General features: G+C 39.9%; 2 protein-coding genes across 2 annotated transcripts in view; one reads left to right on the top strand and one right to left on the bottom strand.

The window, feature by feature from the left end:
• The window catches only part of LOC140171058 (lysine-specific demethylase 5A-like), a 43,158-nt gene extending 33,724 nt beyond the window's left edge, over positions 1–9,434 (top strand). The window contains 8 exon segments of the mRNA XM_072194234.1: positions 508–834; positions 2,018–2,440; positions 2,442–2,723; positions 2,769–3,179; positions 4,970–5,186; positions 5,189–5,266; positions 6,006–6,182; positions 7,754–9,434. Coding sequence (XP_072050335.1) covers positions 508–834; positions 2,018–2,440; positions 2,442–2,723; positions 2,769–3,179; positions 4,970–5,186; positions 5,189–5,266; positions 6,006–6,182; positions 7,754–8,790 — 2,952 coding nt within the window. The 3' untranslated portion in view covers positions 8,791–9,434.
• An 11,257-nt stretch (positions 9,435–20,691) lies between these two features.
• On the bottom strand, positions 20,692–21,141 carry LOC140171057 (uncharacterized). Its single transcript, XM_072194233.1, has one exon. The coding sequence runs from the start codon at positions 21,139–21,141 to the stop codon at positions 20,692–20,694; it is 450 nt and encodes a 149-aa protein (XP_072050334.1).
• Positions 21,142–21,791: the final 650 nt, after the last annotated feature.

The raw sequence follows: 21,791 nt of genomic DNA, 5'->3' as shown, positions 1-21,791 counted from the left end.
TTTGTCTGGATATTAAAGTCAGTAAGGCGCCTCTATTTGAAAATAGAAATGTTAGGCCCTTGCATACTATTGCATGTAAAATTTAAATGGTCATGTAGAATTTCAGACCCAGGGGCTCAACTCCTTGAAACATTTTGTCTTATTTTGAGCTTTTTTGATTCTGGACATTCTTTTTAAGTATAATTTTTCAAATTTAGATAGATTTTTCAAATTGAATAGTTTAATAACAAGTTTAAGTTTGTGTAAATAAAGATGTGTGCTTTTATGCGAGCTTTTGACTTTACAGCTCCAAATCCTGACAATTGCTCTTACGGATCTTAATGATCGTATGATTATTTGGTGTTGATAATATTATGTTGCATGCATTCATACCCAAGAATTTACAGTCCAGTTACACTTATATTCTGAATTTGTGGCTAAAGATCAATAAAATTGAGAAGAGCTTGCTTATTCAGCATCATATTTGGCGTATAATATTTCACGTGTTTAATAATCTTTTTTATTCAGAATGGAGAGCATTTCCCCTACCTAGACGTGTTGGAGAGCATGGTGATGAAAGGACGGCCAATCCCGGTCAGGTTAGAGCAACTACCGCAGGTGGAATCCCAAGTAGCAGCGGCCAGATCGTGGCGCGAAAGAACGGCGCGGACATTCCTGAAGAAGAACACACCGTATTCGCTCGTGGAGGTGTTATCGCCCAGGAGAGAGATCGGCGTCATACAGACGGGGAAAGCAAGGAGGAAGAAGCAAAAAGATCTGGAGAAACAGAGGGAAATGGAGAAAGAATTTGCTGTGGATGTGGACCCAGATGAGACGAGGGATCCGTCAGCTTTTGTAAGTTGTTCATAGCAACCACTTTTGTCAGACCAAGGATATGGTGCCATTTTAAGATTGAAAGATAAACAGAGGTGTAAGTCTTCCGGAAATTCCCGGAATTCCGGAAATTTGGCAACAAAAAAAATCCGGAAATGAGGGGGGTGATGCCCTGCAGCCTATTCCCCGGACAAGCCCCCTTGCACTTCCTGAAATTTGGCGAGGTGCTCGCCTTTGGCTCGCATGTTTTTCAGGGAGTGGATTGTTACCTCACTTACACCTCTGGATAAACACTCAAGACATCCTTTCCTTTACCAGGTTAAATGAGAATTTTTTTTAAAATGTGTCTATTTAATTATGGGTAATTTATCAGAACATAGGTGACAGTAACACTTGGTGTTGTGTTTCCAAGTTGGTATCAAATGTTCTTAAAATGTAATGTGGTTTCTGTGTGATAAATGCTCAATAAATATCTTAAATTCATTAAAATGCGGAAATATAATGGATTGTTCCAATTCATTGACTTACAGAACCAACCCTCTTTCACATTGTGGTATGGGTGTGCAGTATCGTGCTAGGCGACAAAATCTGGACAAAACATTAATTATACTGCTTCATCGATGACCCCATGATAGACTGTAGACTCAACTCCTAAATGAAAGAATAAAGTCGGCAATTTGTCAATAATATTCCAAGTTTGTAGTTGATTTAGTTTGATGTAATTTTACCTTTCTACATCTAAATATAATGAAGCACTTGCGAATCCATTTAATATTATTTTAATAGAAAATTGTGTGATAGTCAGGCCGGACGTGGACAGTGTTTATTTTTAAAATTTTTAATTAAATTTTGCTGTGATATGGCGACATGAAAAACCCTGGCGATGCCCACCCTTGCATATTGAGGTGTACAGGCTGTATCAAAATGATTTGAACTCATCAGTTTCCAGTGATTATGGACAAGACTGCTTTATCAAAATGCTGCATTAGATCTATCTCATTTGTAAGATACACATTATTCAGAATCCTGAAACAGCAATTTGTGGTCATATCAAGAGCATCCCAATGCTACATGTCGAAGAGGCAGGCCTTTCAATCAATATCAAAACTGACGAGTACCAAACATTTTGATACAGCTTGTATGTAGATACATACACCAGCAAGCAAGCAAACCAATTAATGTTATTTAATTGCACTCTTTGCAGGTGGCAAAGTACAAAGACCAAGAACAGGTGGAAATCGACGCCATGAGAGTGTTACGAGACAAGAATCGCCACAAGCAGCAGATGGAAGAAGAGAACACGGACCAGGGCAAATATTGTGTGTGTAATAAGGGAATTACATCCCACATGCTTCAATGTGAGGTCTGTAAGGACTGGTTCCACAATCAGTGTGTACCGTTACCCAAGTCGAGCAGCAGCAGCAAAAGCAAATTCCCCCTCATTGGAGGTCACTCGCACTCTACAAGAGACATTAAGTTCTTGTGTCCGATGTGTCTGCGTTCGCGGCGGCCTCGACTGGAGACGATCTTGTCGTTGCTGGTGTCGCTACAGAAATTGCCGGTGAGGTTACCGGAGGGAGAGGCGCTGCAATGCCTGACCGAACGTGCTATGGGGTGGCAGGACCGAAGCGAGACAAGCTCTCGCCACCGAGGAACTGGCCTCGTCGCTTGCGAAACTGTCCGTGATGAGTCAGAGATTGGTTGAGCAAGCTGCGAGGGAGAAGACTGAGAGAATCATCTCTGCCGAGTTGAAGAAGGCAGCTAATAAGCCCGAATTGCACGATCACGTTCAGACCATGTCGCAGAATGCGCTTAGCGGTGCGACGACCAGGCCTCTTCCGCCGGAATCAATTCACAAATCCTCCATTTTGCACGGCATGCCACCGGTGCCGACAAATTTATCGGGCGTGTAGGTGCCCAGATGGAAGTCGGTAGCAACGGAATGGCCGTGAATCCGGGACAATCTTGATATTGCCGGTTTAGAGAACGGTGGTGAAGAAGAGGTGCATACAAGTCACGGAGACGCTCCGAGTGAACACGCATACAGTGCTGCCCCATCGGAGCATGCCTATAGTACCGCTTCAAAGACTCTTCAACCTCAAACGCCCCAGCAGCAACAACAACAGCAGCAGCCGCCGCCTGCTCCTGTGGAGAAGCAGCGAAAGCATCCACGGAAAACGCCCCACGTGACGAGACCGATGGAGTCGCCGGTGTTGGAGTTGTCCGAGATGGCGAAGGCACAACTGGAGGATCTGATGATGGAAGGTGATCTGTTGGAGGTGTCATTGGATGAGACACAGCACATCCGGCGTATATTACAGGCTTGCCAACCCATGCATGAAGACAGATTCTTTCAACTAATAGAGGTAAGGAGTGTCTGTGTAAGAAGGCCCTATCTGCATTAAGCTCCAACAAAACCCGGAACAAGTCGCCAGACATGTTTTTGAGTTATAGGCCTTTAAAGATGACATTCCCATAAAAAACCAAGTTTTCCAATTCTTAATTTCATGGTATTTAACTGTGGGACTAAGTGGACTTTCAAATCCTTGAAAGTACTTATTAAAAGGAGGTTTATTTAATCAATAAATAACAGTTGAACTATGATCATCCCTGTTAAATCCTGTGTAAGGCAGGAAACTAATTGGCCCATTACTCAGAATAGCAATTTGGCAAAAATATCAAGGTATCATTTACAAAATTACCCATATCTTGAAAAGTATTGACGATATTTATATAATTTTGGTATCATTTTAAAGCTATTGTCTAGTGCTTGCATTTTTATTCAAATCATGACATGCAACTTGTTCCTGGTTTTGTCAGAACGGGTCGCATATCATTCCCTATTTTATGCCATGTTTCCCAAAACGAAAAATATGAAATGGCAGTTAACGTTGATATCGGTTGCATCGCAACTTTGTCTTCCGAAAAGACCTTGGCTCGTTGCGCCAAATCACATCAATGAAATTCATTCACGCTTCTTCTTGGAAGCTTTTAGCAGCAGGTGAATTTGTCAGTAATATCGGGTGAATGGTTTTCTATACATATACATAAATCCATACACCCCCATGAAAGACATGACACAATCTTAATCATCTGAGGAACCAATCAAAATAGGGCTTTTAGATCTTGTAGCAATTTTAAGCCTAATTGCTTTCAGCATTACTGACTGTTCTTACCATCTTTGTGATTGGCTCAATATATGATATATCCCTCTTTAAAGGTCCGTAACCCGATCGACAGCATCATCCCCGATTTTTTTCATTGTTGATGAGGTTTTGGTATCACATAATAGATACTATTTTTCTCATTACTATCCTGAAATTTGACGCCCAAGTCGATGTATTTCCGGAGAAATCATGAATCACAGCGGTTTTTACAGGTTACCAGTTTGTAAACAATAAAAATTTCTTCGGATCATGGGAACAGAAAAAGCGAACTACGCTAAGTGTAGTCTCGCGGCCAGACTGTATGTGGCTATCACGAGGATCGACGAGTGTCAGACCGACGCAAACTGGCTGTGTAGGAGACTACGCTAAGTGCTGAGGAGACGGTCCGCCGTATATAATTAAAACAAGTCCTTGATTATTTCAGTTGGTGAAATAGCTCAATTGGCTAGCGCGCCGTTCTTTTACCCGAGAGGTACCCGGTTCAAAACCCGGTATCGGAAGGTTTTTTTCCTCTCCATTTTTAACCCAAACTTTTTTATATTCATTTGAAATGTACATATTGCAAGGGGAATATATTTTGTTTCCTTTTTTCTGAAACGGTACGAAAAAACAAAAAAACCAAAAAAAACCAAATATTTTCCGTTCAATACGGGCCGGGCATTGCAGCATGTCAGCATTCGTCATACGAACGGGAATTGTTGTTGTTGCATGCCTACCCAGAATGCAATGCACGTATACAAGGTATTGGATTGCAAATTTGGCTATTTATTCACATTTACGCTGAAAATGCTCTCGTTTTTTCACAAAGCAGCATAAAGGGGGAGATATTTGATATTATTATGTAATTTTAAAGACAATCCATATCCAAAACCAATAGGGTTACCCCCTTTAAAACAAATCAAAATAGTTCTTAAATCCCAATGTAGGCCTATTCATTGTGTGAAGGTCATTCTAAAACAAGAATTCTTTACCAATATTCATTTCTACAGCAAATACCGGAGGAACCACAGATGAAGTTTGTCAAACCCAAGCTATCGGCCCTCGAGAAAGAGAAGAGAAAGCTGAAGCGTAAAATGAAGGAGGAGGAGATCGAAACCAAGTATGATCCCATCAAGGCCGCCATGGCACTCAAGCTGGAGAAGAAGAAAAAAAAGAAGAATAAGGAGAAGGAGAAAGAGAAGGAGAGGAAGGAGATGAAAAAGAAGAAGGACATGTGAAGAAGGAAGGCAAGGAGAATAAGCACATCAAGAGGGAACTCAAGATTAAGATGAAGAAAAGGAAGAAAGGTAAGCACATATATCGACTGCTCAGTGCCAGAAGTGGGTAAGTCCAATAGCTGCCATGTGATCATTTGGCAATTTACACACAGAATATTGTACTCATCCACACATGGTAGCTATTGCACTTACCCACTTCCGGCACTGAGCAGTTGATGGATTTATCCGGATCTGGGGCCATAAATAAAAAACTTGGGATATTTTTGTTTAAAAAAAAACAAATCAGCATTTCTGGAATTGGATGATATTTTAACATAAAAAGAGCAAACAAAATTATAGGACTAGCCCCCATAGATGTTTAATGCCATGCACAAGCGCTTGTCAATTTTCAGGATTCGTATATGTACCTGTGTTACATCTCTTAATATAGACCCTATCAAATAAACCAATCGGAACGGTATAACAGTGGCAGCCGTGTTGGTGGACAGTTCTAAGTGTCCAAGGTACAGGTCTCTAGTTCCATTCCACAACCATTCATATCTATCACCTGTTTTATTGTATTATCATGTGAATTGGCCGTTGGCGCCTCTGGTGGACGGTATTTCATTCAAATGAGGATGAGTGACGTAATATTCGATGGGGTCTATTATATTATCATGGATTTTGGATCCTATTAAAGCTCAAATGTGGGGTCGCAAAACTACTCTGGAAAATCATGGATCACTTACTGTAAAAGCGGAATTGTTTGCGCTATCGCCCTTTTCGGATGATGTCATATTACAAGCCTCCATATTTATTTTCATTCTAGAAAAAGACGACACTAAAACCAAGATCAAGATGGCTAAAGATATGATTGTAAACGTGGACGGCGACGATGACGACGACGAGATCTGCTCGGCCAAACGATGTCTTCAGCCAACGGGAGACGACATCAATTGGGTGCAGTGTGACAAGTGCGAGAAATGGTACCATCTGTTTTGTATAGGTAAGCATGGGACACACGTTTTGTGACTATACCGTCACTGGGTGGGGAAAACCTCATATGTACATTTGGCCCTTGAACATGGATAAAGCCTTGTAGGTGTAGACTTTATATTGGAGAGGTTGCTTCATCCATGTTCAAGGGCCAAAAATACATGCAGGAAACACCTCATATTTACTTTTGGCCCTTGAAAATGGATAAACCTTGTAGGTATAGACTTTATATTGAATGGTTTGCTTCATCCATGTTCAAGGTTTTTCTCGCCAGTGACGATACTATGTTTGGGCTGACATGTGGTTATCGCTGTTTATTTTTGTGGTGGATTTTACTAACAATGCACGATTTCAACAGTCTGTGTATAGTCTGTGAGGTAATGTACTCAAATCACCAACGGAGACATTTGGAAAACCAGTGCCATGTGCACCGGGTAGCTACTCGTCATAATATGCTCGCATAACTGGTGCTCACTAGTTCCAACACTTCTATCTAATGGGCTATTCCAGTTGAAATCCACACTACCCCTGTGGAAGATTTTGGAAATATCTTCCACATGGGGAGTATGAAATTCAAATGGAATGACCACATTGGGCAGGTCCATTTGAAACTCGTCCTTCCTCTGTGGTAGATTCAGGTTGAATCTTTCTCAGAGGGTGTATGAAATTCAAATTCAAATGTGTTCATTCCATTTGAAATTCATACTCCCCTTATAGAAGATATTTCCAAAAAGGTTCCACAGTGGGAATGATTTTTAATGGAATAGCCCAATAGGTAGCAGAGTTGCCAGGAGACTTTAACTGATATCGTTGTATTACACAAGTTCAGGGGCCACTTAATTGATAATTGGCCCTGCCGCCAGCACACAAATACAAGGCATCCAACTCTGTGTGAAAGGAATTGCAATTAGATTTTGTTTTGGCAAATAGGATCAACTGCAGACCTGCCAACTGTCCCTCATTTTGAGGGACTGTTCCTCATTTGGGGTTTTCCAAAGTGAAAAAGAGGGACAGTCCTGCTTTCTGAAAATTTCAGTGATGGCAAATTTAAATTTAAGAACAGCAGAAAATGATGCAAATTTATAGCATTCTCTTTAGTCTATTGTGATAAATTTAGACCTGCAAAACCTTCCCTGAATTCTGAAAGTATTGCACACCTGAAGTCTTTGAATTAGTCGGTATCTGGTTTGTGTACATGTACAAGGTTTTTGCCTCAATGTCCCTCTTTCCGACTTCGGTAGGTTGGCAGGTCTGCAACCGGTAACTTGAAGTGGCTACTGTTGGAAATTACTTTAGAAAAGCCTCACAATAACTTTTTAAAAATGGATGATAAACTTCTTAAAATATTGTTTTGTGCAGTATGCAGTAAGCTGTTTGTCAAAAAATTCATGATTTTCTCCCCAAAATACTCATACTCCCTAATGGTTGCCCCATGAGCTGTATTTGATAATATATTATCAGTTTAAAAGTATTTAGTTCTGTTTGAGTTGTAATGCCCATCATAATGATTATTGCAGTCTCGAATTTCAAACAAACTTAACCGGATGTTCTTCTTGTGCGCTTTTTATTCTTCTTTACCAGGTATGACCAAGCAGCCAGCAGATGACGAGGAATTTGTCTGCCGCATCTGCACCAAGAAGAAGCAAAAAGCAGCTCAGTACCAGGCCTACAAAGCCAGGCTAGCCCAGAAGAAAACGGAAATCGACACAGACCCGTACGGAAAAGACCACCGCGGATTCGACGGGATGAAAATCAAACAAGAACCGTTTGACCCAAGTGATCTCCCCACTCAGTTGACACCTGTGAAGAATGAGGTGTGTGAGACTGTTGTTATGCCAATGGAGACCGACGAGATCGTGTCTGTTGTGTCGACACCAGCAGAGAATTCACCTGTTGGTGTGGGAGAGATGGAAACGGAACCGACAGATGTGAATGAAGCAGGAGATGCAACTGGTAGGAAAGGGGATAAACAGCTGGAGAGTATTCCAGAGGAAGGCGATAGCATTCCATCCTCTATTGAGAAGATGTTGGCAACGGTAGAAAAAGAACTTGATAATGTCGTAGATGAAACGATTGAAACCATGGAGGGGATGACTGAGGAAGCGGTTGAAAGTATGGTGGAGGAAACGGTAGTGGAAGAAACAATACAGGAGGAAACGATACAGGAGGTAACGACAGTGGAAGAAACAAACCCACCAACTAGATCAGCGGGGGAAGGGGAAAATACATCGGCAGCACTTGAGGAGGAACGCAGTGCGGATAATTCACCGCTGCCTCCATCGGTTACACTTGTTTCTGAAGTTGTTATGGCATCATCTGATGACTCTGGGGCTGCAACGCCCCCAGTGTTGACCCCTAAAAGGATGGGGTCACCGCAGCCAGTATGCGAGGAAGTAGCGATGCCGCCGTCTTTACCAACTGTCGAAAGAGAGATGGTGGAAATGGCACGGTCATCTACTCAACTTCATTCGACATCCCAAGAAACATCCTCTGCGCTGCAAAGAAACTCTTCTCCGGCATCGCAAATGCCAGATATTGTTGAGAAGGAGAGTGAGGTCTCGAACCGGCGACCACCCCAGCGCTTGCACCACCGTCCATTACCAAAATGTTACCAATAGCACAGTCACAACCACCGGAGATGACAACAAGTTCAGCACCTGCACTCCAAGAGGAGTTTGCACCATCAGGCGATGCTTCAGAGCAACCCAAAGAGGGCGCCGGTAGTGGGCAGGAGGTTGCTATGGCAACCACAGCAGGTGTAGATGTTGGGTGTTTACAAACAGTGAAACAGTCATGATGAAGGTGTTTGATTGCCAGACTTGTACATATTATATTATACCTCGTTTCCGAGACACAAATCTGTGAGGAGGTGCATACAATAGCACACAGCACACACTGATGTTAAATAACCAAATAACTTGGTATCAAAATTTTCACTGCTCCTAAATGCCCAATTGAAAAAACAGCAGTCTTTGAAGGTGGAATTCAACATTTACTGCTGACTATATGCTTTAAATTTTGAGCTCTACTCAAGCTGATCTTTTTAGATTATCAAAAAAAGATTCTAAATTTTGTGTGTTGTGTACTCAAACAAATTGAGGATCCCTGGTTGGTTTGCCATTTGGTAAATCAGCAGTTGTTGTTTTTGTTCTTCTTTTTTTTTGGTAATTATGGATATGCAGCATATATGCATTTTCAATGTTTTACTTTTGATTGGGTGCTATTTTATGTCGTCTCAACAGAAAAAAAAATCCTAATTTATTCACCGAAGTATGTAAAAATTGTGGTCTAGCCGGTAAACCTCTGCAAATGTGGTTTTTCGATGACCAATCAAACACAATTGTAAGTCTCTGAGCTTTTTTCTGGGCTATTAGATGAAACACTTTCACTGTGTAGCTTGTTAAAATAAGTTTGAAGTCGGCATTTGTCGAAATGAAAGAAGGAAGAAGTCGCAAATTATGCAGAAGGATAAATCTATGACTTAAAAATATTGTAAAAAAGAAAGTATTGTGTTGCCCAAGGCAGACAAGAGGTGTTATTTTCATTTAGTATGTAGGTTGAGGTTTAAATAAATCTATTTTCTGTAGCAGTTTAAAAATATTGTTCCAAGTAGAACAATAGTTGTTGAAAAAGGTAACATTGTGCTAAAGTTTCTTACTTGTAAGTCGCTGAGAGTAAGACTGAAAGATAGTTTGGACTAGATTCTGCGGACTAATAATTTGTACATGTATAAAATTGTAAGAAAATTCAAACCTTTGATATTGCATTAATATGTAACTGGTTTTAAAGTGTAAAAACACTGGAGCTCAGTGTTTCTAGAATATTCCATACAGTATTTCTATTTGCTAAATATGCTGGTTAACATGAAGGGTTGCCCGGTAGACGATAGTACCTAGGAGCAGTAGTTCCTTTCAGATTTGTGATGTTGTGAATAATAAGTAGTCTTTGCTAGTATTTAAAATCAAACTATTGCATGTATAGTGCATTAGAAACCCTCTTCTCTCAGTACCAGCAGAAAAAAGCATATAGCTTAATCTGTGGCTTATGTAAATATTTAATCTATTCCCATGTCAATGAAAATGATGCGCATACACACATACGTAAATAGTCATACACACTCAAGCTTAGCCCCATGAGAACTACCCGCCGATTGGTCATAATGAAGTTTTCATTATCAATTGGCCCAATCAGCAACATTGTTAGAATAATTTCACCACGGAAAAAAATTGTGGTGAATTATTTGCAAAAGCTTCATTCTGATTGGTGATTAAAATGAAGATATCATGTAATTGACCAATCAGAGGCAATGTTAGATCGGCAGGTAGTGCTCAGGGGTTAATTTTAGTGGGTAATTGGGAGTTGCTTGTACTACAGTTTGGGTGATCCATCCCAGTGGTGTAGCCAGGACTTTTTTGAGGGGGCCCAAGGCAAATTTCAAGGGGGCAAAATTTGATGAAAATTGGCAGAAAAGTGCAAAGAAGGCCTAACAATCTTTAATTTTATGAACATCAGCATCGGGGAGGGGGGAACAAGACTTCTCACAGGGGGCAGCTGACCCCCCTGGCTACGCCACTGATCCATTCATCAATAAATCATTGTGGACAGTTAATAATAATAACAATGTTGTGTGACCGACTATAATTCCTATATATATTATGTATTGCAGAAAACTAATATCATAATGCTCGTCAAGTTCAGTGTTTCAAGAAGAGATGCATCTTGCAACAGATAGTGGCGTAACCAGGACTTTTTCAGGAGAGTGGGCAACTTTCAAGGGGGGGTCAGAATTTCATAAAAATTGTCAAAAATTAGCCTAAACATACAGAAAGGCCTAAAAATCTTATGGTTAATATCAGGGCGGCTTGGCTACGCAACTGGCAAGACTGTTTTCAGATCATATGAAGATGAACTTGAGAAATGGATTATTGTGTACTAAAATAATGCTCTAAATATAGTAATAATACAACTTGTCTCATTTATATGAATAAGGTCAGATGTTTTTTACTTGGAAAGCTCAAAATGAAGTTGAAATGGGTGAATCCAATGTAACCTCGGCAGAGCCTAAAAATAAACAAGTTGGTGCACTAACTGGTCAAGTCCAACATTGTCTGCTAACGAGGGCCAATCATTCCATGAAGTTCGTAGCCTTGGATGTTTCGCCATCACACCTAGGTGCAACTGCTAATTTGGTCCTAAAGCAATATCGGTGCCCTGATAAGTACTGATGGCTCTTTCTATCATACCCTGAAGATTTGGATATTGATAGTGTTATGATACTGTTATCAATTTTTTATTTGAAAGAAAAACAATAACACTAAGCAAGTGTTAATTGTTATGTGTGATACCATTGATTGCATCACCAGGGCATGATAGAAAGAGTCATCGATACCTAAAGGGACATCGAGAGCGCTATGGGACCAAATTGGATGTGATGCCTTAGTGATGTGATCAAGCAAAATGAAGCATATTTCACACAACTTTTTATAATTTGAAAACTAACTCTCTCCACACGAAGTTTCAATGAATTTTTTTCCAATTCAAAAATTTCACAAATAAAAAAATTGTATGACCATATTTGAAAAATGCATTAAAATGAGTACAAACACGCCTAGTATTGGTTCAGTGGTTCTTAAGATAGCTCATGATATTTTGAGAAAATATATCAATACTCGACTTTTTATGTTGAAGTCTATGGCTTGCACATAGAGTACTAGTGTTCTTGCACAGTTTACAGGCTCCAAAATTATACTTGTACCGACTGAGAAAAACCTATGTGTCATTGGCCTCTGAACATGTTTAAAGCAAAACCTCCCATGTAACTGGTTGGCAGTTTTGTTTTAAACATGTTCAGGGGCCACAAACACAGGTTTTGCCTGCCCATACTGAAGAAATTGCACATTTTGCTTGATAGTGGTATATCATATATGATCAAGGGAATGAGTCGCATGTCGACTCTAGTCGAAAATGAGTTTTACATATGATTCTAAAGAGGATATTTAGAGCTTTCAGAAACTGAAAACCCCAAGTTGATACGACTTTTCTTTGCGAAGTTATGTCACTTTATCAATCGCTGAAAACAATAGAAAACAAAAGAATTTTAGCACTTTCTTTGCCAATATCTCTGTTAGCTTACATCCCACTCATTCCCTTGATCGTGTCACATATAATGTCACAAATATGCTATCATTGCTATGCATGTTTCCAAATTTGGTGGTTCTAAAAATGGGCAATTCCAGGTGAAATACATAACCCATATAAAAGACATGACTTCAGGGATGTAAGTTTTCAGGCTTTTTTGTATTCTAGAGTTACGCAATTTCTTTTATCTTTAGCCTGTTTTAGGGTCATTCTGGTCAATTTCACACTGTTTTTAGGGCTTATTCAGGCTTTTTGTCAAAAGTGAACTTTCATCCCTGCACTTGGAGTGTGAATTTCAAATGGGTTACCCGATATCGGCGACTCCATTTGAAATCTATACTCCCTGTGTGGGAGATTAAGGTCATGTCTGGGGTGTCTGGATTTCAACTATGATAGCCCAATGATAAATGCTCCGGCATGAAGTGATTTTTAGTTGTTTTTAGTTGAATCTGAACACAATAATTGGATAGCTGACTGGCCGTGCCTGGAAATTCCCTTTTCTTGGGTCCATGAAGTGGTTGAATATGAATTTATGGGAATTATTACATCATCTTATCATCCTATCAAGCTTGAAAGTTGTGTTTGACCCACTGTATTATTTATGAACTTATGCTGTTATGCAATTTAGTTTTTCTGTTGTAATACTTTAACTTTAAATTATATACTATAAAAATAAATTCAGCAAAATTTGCGGTTTACTTCAAAAATTTAATTGAAAACCTGTTATTTTACAATTATCTTTATTATTCATGAGACAAAATGTGTTAATTTGTTTAATTCTTCCACAAAATGATAAGAACTGTTGAATAATTTGTTCATTGCATAAGTTTACACCACAAACTTGGAATATGTTCATTTTCTGAACCTTGGTTATTGTAAAAAAAAATCCAGAGTGGAGAAGCATAATGCTCAAGACATGCAGGATACATAGAATGTGGTTCTTGTACAATGAGAATATGATAAAATGCATTGTTTATTGTACTTGGTTTTGTTTCATTGTGAAGTTGAAAATAAAACTCAAATGAAATAACATCCAACCTTAAATGAAAACTAGTGAATTTGTTGTTTAATCCTGCGGTTTGTGTGGTTTACTCTGTGGTGAGTTATCAAATACAGGCCGAGTTTGTCAAAACTGAGAATTAAAGGAAAAATACAATGAGGATTGGGAGCCCAGCCAATGCCTAGTATATTTAAAACATTTTTTGGAGTACAGAGTTATGTTCATTACATTCTGCAATAAGGACATTTCGGCTGGTGCCTTCATTACAAAAAAGGAATCACCGATAATCACGATAATGGCGCCCGATCACTAAATACCTTTCGGGGGCAAAAAACAACATTTTTATGCCTTATTGACATGGTGTCATCAGCCAAAAAAGTTTCCTGCTATTGAAACCTAACTTTGTATACATTTTATAGACCTAATGGTGATAAACTAATGACGGGACACGCCGTGATATTTTGTCGGCGTCCGTTTCACTTTTTTTTTGGAAATGAAAATAAAATGTAAACACAATCTCTTACACAGATGTTCTGCGTCGCTCCGTAACTGCAACACTCGTGTATTCAATAATTGCATAACTAGTAACATCGATGGCCTTTACAATAATCCGCATATATGGAATCAGTATGCCCATATTAAGACAAAATAATTGCAAAGGTATGGCAAAGACCATCGGATGCACACGATCTATGAGGTTGATGAACTACGTCATACCCCCCTGGAATAGTGCGTTGTGGGATAGAGGGAAGGTGGTCCGATTTTGCAACAAACAAAAGATTAAAGAAAAACAATGAGTGAGGACCAGAATAACTGACCAAAGAAAATTTGTTAAACGATGACTTGTAACATTCATACCCAGAGGAGCAGAAGTCTGTAAAATGTGGATCCATTTAGACTCAAGAGCTAGTCTGTGGAAATAGTTAATGCTGCTGGGTCTATCAATGGCCCAATAATTAATGAGAAAGAGTGATTTGGGAAGTTTTTGTCAACAATCAATCTGAACACAGCCTCATCCCCCACTTTTCTCAAAAACAGTTGAGATCTTTATACCACATGAAAGCTCTGGCTACATAATTGGTATGTACAAAAAATATCGTAAAATTGTAATTGCGTTATGGTGTACCAGAACGAAATAACACACATTGGCCTATGAAAAATGTTGTGGGTTTTTTTTTGCAAGGTATCAGCCTATAGATTTTCTTACGCACCCCGTATACCAATTTGTTTTGCATAGTTAGATTCCTTGGAACATAAACTTTCATTAAAATCGGATTTGCCCCACAACACGACCCACGACCTTATAATAAACGTTTGAAAATAGCAAACCTTTAGAATAACACTCATCACAAACATTTGAAATGGCAAACCATAAGAATAACACTTATAATAAACAATAGAAATCGCAAACCCTTAGAATGATATTTATAATAAACATTATATAGCAAACCCTTAGAATAATGCTTGCAATAAACATTAGAAATAGCAAACCCTTAGCATACCACTTATAATAAACATTAGAAATAGCAAACCCTTAGAATAACATTTATAATAAACATTAGAAATAGCAAACCCTTAGAATAACACTTATAATAAACAATAGAAATAGCAAACCCTTATAAAAATAATAAATAATAAATAGAATAGTGCTTGCAATAAACATTAGAAATAGCGAACCCTTAGAATAACACTTATAATAAAGATTAAAAATAACAAATCCTGCAAATAACACTTATAATAAACATTAGAAAAAGGTGAACCCTTAGAATTACACTTATAATAAACATTAGAAATAGCAAACCCTTAGAATAACATTTATAATAAACATTAGAAATAGCAAACCCTTAGAATAACACTTATAATAAACAATAGAAATAGCAAACCCTTAGCATAACACTTATTTATTTATTTATTTATTTATATTTATAACATTCGGCCGAAGCCAGGCTAAACCCAATAGTGCACAGAGGCTACTAAATTCAAGGGATGCCTCCAGATATGACGGGACAGGGATATGGGAAGAGGTCCGATTTTAGAAGCAGGAGGAAAACCGAGCACCCGGAGAAAACCTGCGAGGACGAGCATGGATCGGCAACCAAACTCACATGTGGCACCGCGGGGAATTGAACCCGGCTACAGTGGTGAGAAGCGAGTGAGAAGACCACTACACTAACCCGCCCTTATAATTAACATTAGAAATAGCAAATCCTTTGAACTACATTTATGATAAACCTTAGAAATAGCATACCCTTAAAATAACACTCATAATAAACATTAGAAATAGAATAACACTTATAATAAACATTAGAAATAGCGAACCCTTAGAATAACACTTATAATAAAGATTAAAAATAACAAATCCTGCAAATAACACTTATAATAAACATTAGAAATAGCGAACCCTTAGAATTACACTTATAATAAACATTAGAAATAGCAAACCCTTAGAATAACACTTATAATAAACATTAGAAATAGCAAACCGTTAGAAATAAAATAACACTTATAATAAACATTAGAAATAGCGAACCCTTAGAATAACACTTATAATAAACATTAGAAATAGCAAACCCTTAGAATAACACTTATAAACATTAGAAATAGCAAACCCTTAGAATAACACTTATAAACATTAGAAATAGCAAACCCTTAGAAATAGAATAACACTTATAATAAACATTAGAAATAGCAAACCCTTAGAAATAAAATAACACTTATAATAAACATTAGAAATAGCGAACCCTTAGAATAACACTTATAATAAACATTAAAAATAACAAATCCTGCAAATAACACTTATAATAAACATTGGAGGGAATGAGCGCCCTCTGCCTCCCTAGCTCAGTTGCTGAACATGCCAGCTTTAGGGCGGAGGAAACCATCAGGTTCAACGGCCAGTATGTTCAAATGTCTTGGCCATTTGTTTTTGCTACTGTAACGATGTAGACAGTACAGCCAGCGACACAATCATGATGAGATATTGCTCCGTTCTTTCTCCTTCTAGTTACTCATATCTTGGTGTTCATGGCATTTGTTTGGTTAGGTTTAATACCAGGTCTTTCAAGAGCACATGTGAGTTATGTTCCGGCCGGACTTTGTCCTTAAACTGCTGAAGAACAGTGCGGTAAGATCAGGTGCTGTTTTTCTGGTAGGGCTAGTTTATTTCCAAGGTCTCATGCCATGAGCATCAAGCTCCATCTTCATTTTTCTGAGTATTCTAAGGGGTCAAGGACGGTAGTGATTCTCTTCATATTGGAGCCTAGCCTATCCCAATGGCTCCAAATTTTCATCATGGGCCAAAGAGCGGAAGAGGAAGACTTACTTCTCAACGGTCATTAGGCTGGTGTTGAACATGTCATCATTGGTCAACCTTCCAACACTGGCCAACATGTTCCAGATCAGGGGCGAACTACTACATATTGGTAGATCTCGGCTGCTGTGTGTCCAGAAAAGAAGCTGAAACAGGGCTGATCACCCGTAAAGCTGTTGGGACTGGACTAAAATAATTCCCAGCAAAACCCGCGATTACGAAAACTACAAACAAATCTTCAAAAATACCGAGGGTAGATGAGCGGCAGTCTACTATTGACTCCATGACGGACCAGCGGGAACTCGGCACACCATCACGAACTGTTGGCCCTGATTATTGTCGCCTGTCTACCTTCAAACCTCTTGTAATATCTACTTATAATGTCCGTACTGTTAATCAACAAGGGAAAATCCATCAGCTATTCATGGGTTGTGCTGATGCAGGTATTGACATTGTAAAAAATAAAGCCCTTTTTAGCCGGATAATGGGCGAAAATAGTGTAAAATACCATTTTTTTGCGCTACGCGCGCACATCATCCCAATAAGGCCCTTTTCGGGAAGCTCGAAGACATACAGTCTCTATGTATTGTATGATGCAACTGCAATTTTTTCGTCTGTGCCCCCAAAATTTTATTTTGCCCCCCCTGACCAAGAAAGCTGGCTACGCCCCTGCATTACACCAAGCCCAACTGATGAACTTTGGTCCGACAATAGGAACTGGGTTTTAATATTCAGTTCTGCTACCAACCAAAGACATGGAGGAGTGGGTCTGGTCATGTCCAAGCACATTCACAGATGTCTTTTAAGACATCTGTGAATGTGCTTAATGAAGAGTGTTGAAGCTGTTTCCGAGAGGATACTATTTGTAACATTCCATGGTAACCCACAGCTTAGCATCATTGTTGTATATGCACCCACTGAGTGCTCAACATCTTCTGACAAGGAGGAATTCTATTCATCACTATCTGACCACCTGGATGGTATGAAAAGGCACAACATCCATCTCATCCTCGGCGATTTTAATGCCAGAATAAGAACAGATAGTCATCTTTCCCATCCTTGGGTCATTGGTCCACATTGCTACCATGATTCAACAAATGACAATGGTGAGCGCCTGGTCAACACTTGCCTGGAGTACAATCTCAGACCAGCCCAGATGAGATTCCCCCAACCCAAGAACCGTCTCTGGACTTGGACCCATCCAGCTGGATCAACCCATGCACAGTTAGATAACATTCTAATAAATAGCAAGTGGGTAAATTCTCTCCGCAACTGTCGAGCATACAAATCAGTAGAAGTGGACTCCGATCATCGTATTGTGAGCGTCCGTCTAGCTGCCAGTCTGCGAACAAGCAAAGGAAACCCTTGCAAGAGACCACAATTCAGCTGGAGGAAGTTGCAAGATCCTGATACAAAGGAGGAATTTCAGCTGGAGCTATCAAACAGATTCCAGGTCTTGAGCATGGATGATGCCACTCCCATCTCTGATAGGTATGAGACCTTCGAAACAGCGGTCCGTGAAGTTGCTGAGAAAGTTATTGGAAAACAAGAGCCATGCGGACTACCAAGTTGGGTATCAGATGCAACCATCAGACTTAAACTTGAAAGGGATGAGGCCAAAAAGCGGTACTCTATTTCAAGGTCTCGTCAATCTAGAGAAAGATGGAGGAACTTGAACACCAGCCTTAACAACTCCTATAAATCTGATGAGCTTGCTACACTCAATAAGCAGATGGAAGACCTGAAGCTGGCCGACGAGATGGGGAATTACACCAACACCTGGAAAATCATACACTCGCTTTCTGGGAAGAACTCAAGGAAAGGGGTGAAAGTCAAAAAGAGGGATGGCACATCTATGGTAGATGGAAGTATCTCAGAGCCTTTCCAAGTAACAACTGGAGTGCTTCAGGGTGATGTGTTAGCGCCATTCCTGTTCATTATCCTGGTAGATTACCTTCTGAAGAAATCAACTTCTGGAATTGACGCTGGAATTGTTACCTACAGAATATATGACTGCAAACTGTAACGCCCATCCAGCACTTGAAGTCTATGGTAGTACCATCAACCATGTCACAGACTTTAAGTACTTGGGTTCCAAGCTGGGCTCTAGTGCTGGAGACCTAAAAAGAAGAAAATCACTAGCCTGGGCAGCTTTCTGGAAACTGGAACGCCTTTGGAGAAGCCCATCCCTGCCAATCGAAACAAAAATCAAGCTGTTTGAGACAACTTGTGTTACTGTCTTTCTGTACGGGTGTGAGTCATGGGTAATCACCAAGGACATGGAAAACAAAATCAATGCCTTTGCAACATCTTGCTATAGAGTCATGTTAAACATCAAGCGTGTGGATCGGATTCCAAATGAAACCATCTACAATCTGACCAACACCACTCCACTGGTTGCCAGAGTCAAGATTCATCATCTCAAATTTCTCGGCCATATACTGCGTCTTGAAGACGACGAGCCTGTGAAAGAATATGCCCTTTACGTTCCACCACATGGGAAGAGGAAACCAGGACGGCCGCGCACACTGTACTTACAGTATGTCCAGCACCTCCTGGGAGATACTGAAGGGATGTTGCAGCCAAACAAAATTGTTTCGCTTGCCCAAGATCGCAATAGTTGGAGAAAGCTTGTAGTCGCCTGCTCCGCAGCCGACTGATGATGATTAGGGAGTGTTCATTAATACTTTGGTAGGGGGGGGGCTGGTCTAACTCCAATTTTTTGCTCGAAAACTTTTTTGACCCCCCCTCGATGGACCGCTAAACTTTTTGACACCCTCTTTGACAGACAAAACTTTTTGACCCCCCCCATTATCGTATAACAAACATTATACCGGTACTTATAATAGTGTTGTTTCCAGTGGTGTGGTATCTGGGTCACATGTCATTGAGGGAGGTAAATGTTTGAAACATTCCCGGTGGGGCAATTGCGCATGAAGCTGCATGAAATACAAGCACAAGGAAATTTTCATTTTATACTTAATTTAGATTTGTCCCAAAAAGGGTGTTTATCTGATTTTACAGGTATTAATGAAATAGAGGATTTATTTTGAGGTTCATATATATGCACATCTGCATATAATTGGGATCCGTGGCTATTAAATGATAATGGTCAAATATTGTTAAAATTGGAACTAATTTATGTAAAAAGCTAAAATGGTCAAAATATGAGATTAATTTGGTCACGCAAATGTACACAGGTATCAGTTTTGGCCCCCAAAGACTGTGGTATCTGGGCGTGCCCACTCTGCCCTATGCTAAAATCTACCCATGGGCCTATGTGTGTACAAAATAATTTTGCAATAAGAAATAGTAAACTGAAGTGTGCAGTTTACGTGCAAAGAAATCCAATGTATTTGCAATATTTTCTTGATTTAGTTTTATTTTGATTAGATTGGTACATAATCATGTTTGTAGCCTACTTTGAAGAGATATAAAATTCTATGATAAAAAGTGCCAGTATTTTGTTAGACCAACCCAGAAGTTGCATGTTGCTGAAAATCTTCAATGTTATATTAATTAATATGTGTACACTAAGTGCCATGATTGCCATCATTTTTTCCAAAAAAAGCACTGAAAAGCAAAACTTGCCCATGTTAAAAACGATATAGAGGGTCTCAATGCGCGCGAAGCGCGAAAATTTTGGGTTTTAAAGCGGAAAACTTTTTTGGCCCCCCCTTTCCTACACCTAAAACTTTTTGGTCCCCCTCTTTTAAGGTCCAAAACTTTTTGGCCCCCCTCCTTTTTACCAGCCCCCCACCAAAGTATTTCTGAACACTCCTTATTGTGGAAAAAGGTGGGATTTGAGGCCCTTTTTGATGACTGGAAGTGAGCCGGTGGATCGTATGGTTTGAGGCAGGCTGTTCCACATGGATGGTGCTGTAAAAAAGAACGTCTTGTCAGCGGCTGATTTAAGAGTTCTGCTGTTTATTTTTGGTAATTCAAGACGAGTGACGTCGGTGGATGGGCGCAATCCCCCACAGGCAGGAGAGTACAAAGTCAGGAGCGATGACAAATAGGCTGGTGCAATATCATTGATGGCCTTAAACACACACAGCAAGATCTTAAAAGCTATCCGCTCCTTGACTGGCAGCCAATGAAGTTGTTGGAGAAAGGGGATGCATGGTCATATTTGGTGGCGCGAAAGATCAGTTTAGCAGACCAGTTCTGCAGACGTTGAAGTCTGGAGATATCGGCTTGTCTTGCACCCAGAAGAAGAGCATTGCCGTAATCAAGGCGTGACAGAACTAGAGAGCGAATTATGTGATTGCAGGTGTCAAAGTCCAGGTAACGACGGGTGCGGGTGATATTCCTGAGATGTGTGTTCAAACTGCTACAGATGGATGATATGTGGGATGTCATTGTCATGTGAGTGTCGAAGATGACTCCAAGATTCCGTACCGTCTCAGATGGGTGAATGGTGTCAGAACCAACTTGTAAAGTAACCGGTGGCATGCGCTGCTTGTTGTGAGGGGATATGGCAATGAAAAACTCGGTCTTATCATTGTTTAACTTGAGCATATTGGTAGTCATCCATGAACGTATCTCATTTATGCACTGAGTGAGAGTGTACTGTGGAGAGAGCATTCTGAATTGATGCTGGATTGGATGGATCGAAGCTAATGTAGAGTTGAAGATCGTCCGCTTACATGTGGTAAGATAAGCCATATTTGGTGATGATTCTACCGAGAGGAATGGTATACACTGTGAATGACAATGGGCCAACTGTAGAACCTTGTGGCAGACCGTAGTTCATAACATGCTCAGCAGAGAGTTCGTTGTCAATTCTAACGCGTGATGTTCTATTGCTGAAATATGACTTCAACCACTGAAGTGCTGTATCCGACAAACCAATCTCCTTTTCCATTCTGCTAAGAAGGATCACATGATCAACTGTGTCAAACGCACAGCTAAGGTCGAGTAATACTAGGAAGACACCCTGCTGGTTATGGATCGAATGCATAATGTTATTTTTGACTTTCAGCAGGGCTGTTTCGGTGCTATGAGCACGGCGGTAAGCTGATTGAAGTGGCTCACCGAGACTCTTGTCAATCATGTGTTCTGTGATGGTATTAACTGCATGCTTCTCAATGACTTTAGACAGAAATGGAAGGCTAGAGACTGGCCGGTAGTTCTTTAGTTCGTCCGGATTGAGGGAAGACTTCTTAATG

Source organism: Amphiura filiformis, chromosome 15 (assembly GCF_039555335.1).
Source record: "Amphiura filiformis chromosome 15, Afil_fr2py, whole genome shotgun sequence".
In the NCBI taxonomy this organism is placed as follows: Eukaryota; Metazoa; Echinodermata; class Ophiuroidea; order Amphilepidida; family Amphiuridae; genus Amphiura; species Amphiura filiformis.
This window is presented reverse-complemented; position numbering and strand designations above follow the sequence as displayed.